Source organism: Lottia gigantea, assembly GCF_000327385.1.
Source record: "Lottia gigantea unplaced genomic scaffold LOTGIsca_82, whole genome shotgun sequence".
In the NCBI taxonomy this organism is placed as follows: domain Eukaryota; kingdom Metazoa; phylum Mollusca; class Gastropoda; family Lottiidae; genus Lottia; species Lottia gigantea.
This window is the reverse complement of record NW_008710725.1, coordinates 243,688-253,247: the sequence shown is the minus strand read 5'-3', so window position 1 is coordinate 253,247 and position 9,560 is coordinate 243,688. Positions and strand designations below refer to the sequence as shown.

General features: G+C 37.2%; 1 protein-coding gene across 1 annotated transcript; it reads left to right on the top strand.

Annotated features, from left to right (window-relative positions):
• Positions 1-233: 233 nt before the first annotated feature.
• On the top strand, positions 234-6,671 carry LOTGIDRAFT_169087 (hypothetical protein; the record flags this gene model as incomplete). Its single annotated transcript, XM_009067400.1, has 10 exons — positions 234-321; positions 820-1,006; positions 2,780-2,906; positions 3,480-3,619; positions 3,798-4,046; positions 4,558-4,717; positions 5,043-5,165; positions 5,555-5,764; positions 6,165-6,264; positions 6,616-6,671. 10 exons carry the CDS (start codon positions 234-236, stop codon positions 6,669-6,671), a joined length of 1,440 nt encoding a protein of 479 aa, XP_009065648.1.
• Positions 6,672-9,560: the final 2,889 nt, after the last annotated feature.

Here is a 9,560-nt window from a genome sequence, read left to right as displayed (position 1 = left end):
AAGGAATACTTAATTTGCAAAACCACAGGTACAATTAGTTTGCTTATTTCTTTTGATCACTATGTACCTGAGGACGACGAGGGAAAAACGTTTTATAAAATAACTTGTTGTTCCATAAAGCTGTGTTTATTTTACATGAAGTGTACTGTCAATGTAGTTGGATTTTGATTCTGGTTTTGTGATTTGGATTGACAAAAGGGATCTGTTCTTTTTCCAACATAAATCAGCCAGATATGAAGATTTCTACAAAATTTAAGAAGTATTCAACTATAGCTGGATCCATTTTGATGCTATTTCCCACGGGAGTAAATTATTTACAAGGTACAGTATTTTTTTTTTAAATATTTGTATTCTAAGCTGTAAAGGTTTGATGTCTGCAAGTTGTAGGCGTTTTATTGCAAAGGAGTTCTCCAGTAAAAAACACGACTTCCAAGCACCATTTGAAGTAAAGAAAGCTATTTACCGCCTCTTTTAAATATTTCCCCGAGGTAACAAATACATCGTTTGTGATAGTGACGTATAATAAAAGTCGAGAATTGCTAAAACCATAGACGTCAGAATTAGAATGGTGCATATCGGTGCTTTCAGCGTCCGATATACACACAAAATATTTAGAAAAACCTCTTTACAATCCCTTTGCACCATTTTAATTTTCAGTCAGATGTCTGTAGTTCCTGCAATTCCACTCATACTAAATGGTTGATGAAATCATTAATCACAAAGAGCCTTATGTGATAAAGCATATTTTGCAATTTGTGAAAACCTTTTTACAATCCCTTTAAGGACTACTTCACAATCGATTGAAATATTTTGTTGCAGGTAACGTGTTACCGTATATAGTCTCCTATCTCCATTCTTTGGGGAAATACCAGGACACGAATATTGGTAGCGAAGTCTGGATCATCGGCTTGTATTATGCTGGATTCATCAGTACAATCATGACTTCCTACTTTGAGAAGAAGTTTGGAATGAGGTTTATGATGTTTGTTGGTGTTATATTAATCAGGTAGGCCATGCAATGATGTCTTCCAGTCTGTTTTACTGCCTTGAAGAGATTCTGTTTGAACCATTCGAATCCACCTATTGTCTGCACTCGGAACTCTTTGTCTGTCAGGGAGGTAAAAATGTTGTAGATTTGTACACCTGGAATACTTGAAGAGCTTCTGTTTACACTATTCAAGTCATACCACGTCGGTAGAACTATATCCAGAAATAGTGTGGGTAGTGGGTCTTTCTGTGGGTATTAAGGAAAACTTACAGCTTCTTTTTTTCGTATTTTTGAAATTTACAGTACAACGTCTGGAAGCCTTACAAGTATTGACAAATGTGGATGGTTTAACCCTTTAAAGTGCTATTTTAAGTTCAACTGCTAAATGCAACGGTCAAATTAACTTTGTCCTTGGACGTTATGACTGAATCTACCAACATATTCTTTCCCAAAATTCATAAAAAAGAGCATTTGTCCGGATGAAATGCTACAGATCGTGAACCAATCATTTGTAATGTATTCATCGTAAGCTAACCCAGGTTGAAAACAAACACAGGTTTCTGATACCTTTCTAAGTTAATCAATAGAGAGATATTGACTGAACAGATTGGCTTTGAAATCAGGTGCTTTAGATACGACTCGGAAATGGAATTCACATTCTATGAGTAGAAGGGATAATGAAACTGGTCGACCTTGAAATGGCAGTTTCTAGTATACCCGATCAATGGCATTGTTATTTCTGGCAATTTTATTATCTGAGGACGTACATAGTATTTTTTTCGCTTGTGGGAAATTATGATTAATTGCAGTAGTTTAGCTGATGGCGAAATACAATATTTCGATCGCCATGGAGAGTTAAAGTGACAGCTTCGTCATTTTTAGAGGATGATTTGGGCTTGGAATATATGTAAATAGTATTCAGAGGTACTAAAATTAAACGAAAATCACATAATTCCTTCAAAAAAAATCTCAAACTAGGAATTTTCATTTTCATTTCTATTTATGTCTTTTCAATATATGGCAGAGTCTGAAGAAAAGTCGTTTTTTAACTTTCAAACGCGGATAGTTCATGGATTTGTAGGTTCAAATTGCGACGAAAACTGTTACTGATTAGCTAAAAAAAAAACGTTTCTGAGACGAAGATACGATTGGTCAAATGGAAGGCGAACATCACACACAAATAAGTATATAAGTATGTAAAGAAGAGACAGCTTATACACAAAAAAAATAAAAACATCCAGTCGCTATAGAATGTAAAAAGGATAATCAGTTTCGATTTTGCATTGATTAAACATAAATAATAAAACAGATTTAGCCTACAATATAAAAAACAGTTACAAAGTATTTTTTTGACTTTATTTAAATACGATAAGTATTTTTTGTTTGATATACCACAAGGCTATTGGCAATTCAATTATCAAAAAAGAAAGACATTTTTATTATGCATTGCACACTGACTCATAATCAGCCAGAGGCGGAGTCAAAATGGGGGGAGGGGGGAGAGGAGTCATTCGCCCATCGCTACCCTAAGGCAACTTTTTCGGGCAAAAATCTCATAACTAGGTTAGAAATTCGGGCAATCTATATTAGATATGCCCCCCCCCCCTTCGGACGTAAACCTGGCTCCGCCATTGCATAGAGCTAAACTAGGTATTCGGATTCATTTTATGCATTTTTTTTATGCATACTGGAACAAAAGGAAAAACAGACACGCATTCATTTTACGACAATAGAGATCTAAACTGGTCTTTTAGATATTATACATTCTACGAATTCGTTGTCTTTTTTCAGCACCGGTTTCTTGTCAACTCATTTCTCTGTACAGTATTCTATGTGGCTAGTGGCCTTCACCTTTGGTTTGCTACCTGGTATAGGCGTTGCCCAGTGTATAAATGTGACTATATCGATTATAGTAAAGGTAAAGAATGTACTATAAAATTCAACTGACAGATCAACCTTGAATGTCTGATACCAACATCAGACCGTAGACTTGATAGTTCGGAGGTGGCAAGTAATATATCCGAAGGGGCAAGTAATATATCCAGAGGGGCAAGTAATATATCCGGAGGGGCAAGTAATATATCCGGAGGGGCAAGTAATATATCCAGAGGGGCAAGTAATATATCCGGAAGGGCACGTAATGTATCTTGAAGGGCAAGTAATATATCTGGAGGGACAAGTAATATATCTGGAGTGACAAGTAATATATCTTGAGGGGCAAGTAATATATCTTGAGGGGCAAGTGATATATCCGAAGGGGCAAGTAATATATCCGGAGGGGCGATGGTGTATGGTGTATAGTTATCGTAATGAAATTGGTCGATTGTCAGAATTGTTTCGTGGAAGCTTTCCAGTGAAAACTTTCCATTTTTTCAGGTTGGACGGAGGGGGTCCTGGTGTGTCAAATTTCTCTCCCCTCAGTCCACGTAGCTAATATTGGTATCTGTATTTATATATATATATATATATATATAATATATATATATTATAGTGGATGCCAGATAGAATGGGGTTTGGTGTAAGTGTGATAACAACTGGTAGTGGTATTGGTGTTCTAGTTCTGAACAATGCCATCATGCAATATGTCAACCCCGAGGATATCAAGACTAATAAAACTATCAACTCAATCAAGTTAGTAAAATTAGATCGTCTATCTGAAAGGGGAGACATAATCATATTCCATAAGCTAAAGTCCAAAACAACCGAGGGTCGGAATTGATTGTTCTATTCGGAGAGGCAAGTAATATATCCCGAGGCTATGGGGTATGGTGTTTAGTTGCAGTAAATCGATTGTCAAAATTCTTTTTAGCCAATACATTATTGTCGATTTATTACTACGGGCCTGTTGGTCATTTTATAATGTCTTACAACCTTCCAGTGTATTTACAGATGAAGGTATCCTAGCCAGAACGCCATACTTATTTCTACTGCTCGGTTCTATTACTGTATTGGTTCAAATTGTTAGCATCTTTTTCATCTACATTGTCCCTGAAGCTGACGAGGAAGAACAAATTATTTTGGAAAAATCAGATCATTGGTCTCCAAAAGAAACAGACAGGTAATGTTACTTTCAAAGGATTTGCACCACCATATTCCGAAACCTAATATCTCCTACCAGTTAGTGTAATTTGAGGCGAGGCTATGCAAAATATGTGTCTATGAGAGACCAGGAGAGAGTCCACAAGATCTGGATCAACATAAAAACTGACCAATGTCATAGGGTATTCCACACTTCATTCAAAGAATGTCTCTCCATAACATATATTTGTTTTTAGTTTTACAGTTGTTGATGTTCCCAAGATAGATGGCCCATTGTGATTCTGTATTGATTTTGTATGTGGTATGATAATGCGCTTCAGATATACTAATAGAAAACACAATGACACTTTACAAATGACTTTTTCATCTCCACCTTTCTTTAAGAGATCACATGGGCTAATGCGTTGTTGTCCCAAATATGTGTCAGAATTCACCAATTCAATTCTATTTATCAAAGTTTTTTCCGACAGTTACCCCATATGTATTATATATGCTATGTGGATTTTTCCATCAATTAATTGATATAACAGGGATAAGGTGGTTAATTTCAGAACTGATGTGGAATCATATGCAGCTTCAAACCTAAATTTATTGCAAGTTCTTCGACAGCCTTCAGCATATCTTTTGATGGTAGCGTCCTCGTTTTATCTGGGAGCCACACTTGTGGTATCAGCCACATATAAGGTACAGGTATACGATAAGCACGATTGCAAAAAGCAAAGGGAAACGGCTATTATAAATAAATGCACCTCGGCACAGCATTCAGGTTCAATGGAGTTTTACGTCCTACTCTCCCATCCTAATTTGGCTATCAAATATTTTTCTCGACAGTTTTGTGGATTGTGTAGTTGAAATACAGTCCTACATGTAATAAAATCAAATGTTGAGTGCTACTTGTCCAACTTCAGTAGGAAGATGGCATAGCGTGAAACTCTGAGTAACAACATGTTTTTACTAGGTTCTGTTTTCAATATTTCTAATCAAATTTTGAATTAGTTATTCCTGATTTTTTCAGTCGTTTGGAGAACAATTCATTAAAGAAGACTCCATACTGACGAATATCGGCGGCGTAGCTGGGTTTATGGCTCCCATCTTTAGACCCATATTCGGGATCTTGGCCGATAAGATATCCCATAAGGTGTGTCTATAATAATTCTTCAATATGAACAGTGGCTTTGATACTTCCTGCATCACTTCGGAGAGACACTTTTCATTTTTAGCCTCCAAATCATGCATTTTCTACATGGTTTCTGTGTCAATGGAAGACATGCCTATCATCCCCCAACACCAGACTACACTGAATTTTTTTCATTATCTTCTTTTGTGAAAGGCCCGTAGCCAGACACGATCGTTAAGGTCGGCAAGTAATATATCCAATGGTGTATAGTATTTGGGTACAGAATGAAATTGGCCCTTTTTCCATGTTGATCACTCTGATATGCATTCTACTTGACGAGTAGATCCCTTTACGATCTTCTCCAGAGGATAAACACTAAGTTCTTTAAAGAGTTTTTGTACTTTTTTCAGCTCTGTTTAATATCAATGTGTGCGGTGTTGGTAGTACTACTGGAGACCTTCTACTATACGCAGTATATGGGTGTGGCTGGGTACTCTCTATGGCTGGTGTTGTTGATGGTTCATCTGGGAGGAGGTCAACCATTATATAGAAGTACCATACCGAGATGTTACGGTGTCGAAAACCAGTCCAGCAATCAAACTATACTTTCTTTTGGATATGTAAGTGAATTCGTGAACGATGAGAATGTCTATTCATTACTTTTTTGATTTTTTGACCAGAGTTGATGTTGCGGACTCAGCAGAAAATCCCCTCCCACCCCAATTCGCATAACCAGGTATCGTCAGTGGTGGTCAACCAGATAAGTGGGTCAGCAGAAAATCCCCTCCCATCCCAATTCGCATAACCAGGTATCGTCAGTGGTGGTCAACCAGATAAGTGGGTTGGGGTCCCTACCTAGGACATGTTTTTAAGCATATGATCTTCTGCTTTTTTTCTTCGAGTGGGATGTCTCTTAGGGGTGGGGGACCGTGGACTTGGTTCATCCAGTCCCTAGAGTAGTTGAGTCACTGGCGATCCATACAAATTTCTCTAACTTAATTGTTGATTCTATGTTTTCAGTGTACTGTAGCTATAGGTATCAGCCTCACTGCGCCGTTAATACTGTCCAAACTAGGATGGTTCTATCTTTTCCCTATTATTGGTATCTTACCTTTACTCAGTAAGTCGATTAGGTGTATATTAGTAAGGTCTTGGTGGATATTTGATGCTTTGAAACAAAGAGTGTTACATCCTACTGCCACTCCAAACCTTTTCCAAATCTTGGTGCCTTTGAAGAAGCTCATAGAATACAATTATGCCTCTGTACTAGACTGTTCTATTGAGGTCGGAAGGTTGGGAGATTGGAAGCCAGAGATGTTATGTTCAAAACTTCTCTTCGTGATAGAAACAAATAGAATGATCAGGGTGCTATGGATTGTTTTGACAAATTCTTTTCTTTTTTTTTGACAAATTCTGCCGTCACTACATCTACATCCTGTAGCACCTAATTTGATTTTTATGTGTGTTTCAGGTATATTGGCATTGGCAGTTTTTAATGTTCGTCTCAAGGATGGTACTAGAATATAATCATCAGACATTATGTATCATATTATTAAAACATATTCGGCATTTAGAAACTGTGGCGCGAAAAGCGTTTTATTATTTTCCCCACCAAGAGCTTATATATAACACGAGTCGATATACCAAGTGGGGCAATGAGGTAAAGTCTTTAGTTGCCTTAATGAAATTAGTCGGTTGTCAGAATTTTTTCAGAGGGGCGAACCCTTTAAGCCTCTGTAGTTACAGGCCTCTCTCAATCGATGAAAATACAGTGGAGTGTGGGCGGGATAATAAATAAATAAATAAATGTGTGAATTTATACAATTCTCATTCAGTTTTATGCATTGAACATTGAAAGTTGATATTGAAGGGAATTGCAAGGTTACAGATGTATTCTACCATTTGATACTCCCCCTGCATTTTGTTTGTCCACAGTTCAGACACCAGAATAGATCAGGAAAGCTAAGATGGAACTGTATCACCTCTCAAAAGGGATATTTAGTCGACTACTAATATAGCTTCTTAAATATGGAGATTTTAATGGGAGATATTTTATGGGCCTGTGTATTATTTCACATCCTGTAAGTTAAGACTAAATACATCTTGGTGTTATCTTCTAATTAATCGGATAATTAGCCCGACTAATTAATTACTTGCTGTTTATCCTTGTCATAATTCTTTTACATAAAATTAAACTTCAATATCGCTTCAGGCGCCATCTTGTACGTCTGCCTCACCTACGTAATGATTGGTTAAATAGCATGCTTGCTTAACGTTGATTGGACGTTATCGTGTTATCACGTGACATAAACTACTTCCGATTCGAAAATGAGTAACGTTCTCTATTGATTAATTAGTTATGATTTAGTTAGCCTCGGGAAAAATTATTTGGGAAGTGATTTGGATTTCGGTTAACATATCCCGTCCTTGCATACATTGATCTGGTATCTTACCCTAGAGGACGCAGGACATGGATACTCGGTTATGGGTCGGGTTAATTCTTTTGATAGCAATAACAAATATTTTTCAGGTAAGGCTCCTTTTGTTTATTTAAATATTTTTCTTGGCTGAAAAAAAAACTGAATGTGCTCTCCAGTTTTGTCAAGCAAATATGTTGCTCCTCATGGACGTCATTAAAATATTATATGTCAACATCTATAGTTTGTGTTGCCCATGAAAAGTGACGGTGAGTTAACAGATCAAATTAACTTAAATTATGATCATCAAGCATTGCTACCTCATAACTGTGATGGGACTCCAATAGTCGTTTGTTCCTCAACAACCACTAAACACTACTTCCGTTTCCTCTTTTTAGAATGTAAGTTCATCAGGAGTCATGGAGATCAGATTTCACAGATTTCAGTTCCGATATATCGATAGTAGGAACCAATCACTGACCGACTCCTCAGCTGGTAACAGTACTAATGATTCACCCTGGTTTTCCGAGGTGCCGTGCCCCGGGCCTCCTTCCTATAGATTTATACTCTGTCTCGATAGTTTGGAACAGTAAGTATAGCTTTGGTCATGGTTTTCCAATTTCCAACAGTTTGAAAACGTAACCATTTGCCTTGATCAACCCATCAACAACGAATTTAGGACAACTAGAAACACATCCAGTAAGAATATGGCTTTATTGTCCAAAATTGATCAAATATATTTATCGTACGACTAGGTAACTAGCATTAGTAACGTTTTTAAGCTTTGGCCTCAAGTAGCAACTATTTTCATCTGTTCTAGCTCCAACACCAGTGATGAATGCAGCCTCGGACGGGTTGACACAGGTCTGGTTCCAGTAGATGAAGGTTCACCTATATCAGCTGGTATGGACACCATCTTCTTCGGGTCAGCATTTCAAACCCCACCTCACGTGGTTCCTAATCCAATGCCCTTCAACTTTCCAGAATGGCCGGTGAGTAGCTTGACCATGTAAATTATTTGCTTATTAAGACGTAATTGACAAAAAATTCCAGAAATTACGATAAACTTATACGTTTAATTGTTGAGTAACAAGCCATCGAATTATAATTATGAAAAGCGTTACGGCTATTTTTGAATCGGACGTAGATGTATATTAATATATTTTTTACTATTTTCAGGGTGGTATAAGAATCAAGGTGTATATATCCTGCTGTCCTTCTATACCACGATTACAAGATCAATGCCAGGAGGAGGTCATGGTGAACTATACCAATGAACCTGGGAAAGACAGATGGTCCACACTACCACAGGATGTCACTATACATCAACGCAATAGGTAAGCCCATACAGTGTTTTACAAAATCATGGTTACTCTCGACATAGTTCTCAAACCAATGACCATATTCCGATTTCCAGACAAATTATGAAGACATTTTCAACAATGGTTATTCAAGCACAATGATATTTGTAATGACGTCATAATCTGGAATATCACGAACCACAGACGTCGATAGTATTAATACACTTACAAAGGATAGATAGCTTCTTTTGGTCAGCCCTAAGTGATTCAGTAATTTGACCAGATTTTATTGGTATTTTCCAGATTGTGGTTACAAGTAAATCTATTCTGCGATGCCAGTTACTATGACAACAACTGTTCAACACACTGTCAGATTGAAGACCCTACTGAACATTTTATGTGTAATCATTTGACCGGAGAGAAAGAATGTACACATGGTAAATATAATTGGGTTACTTCCCTTACGTATACTTTGCAGAAGTGGCGGGAAATGATTACATATGTAGTCACTTCACTTCGGTTGTAGCAGTAACAGTCGTTTATTATCATTCAGTTCACCGATACACCGATACACAGGGACAGAGCAATCTTTCATACAGAGTTGCCGGTCCTCACAGTCTCTTTCAATCTTTGTTAACGACTCAGTATTAGTCCCAAAATAAGCGATCGTGTAAATTCAATCGAAAATCTTCAACCTT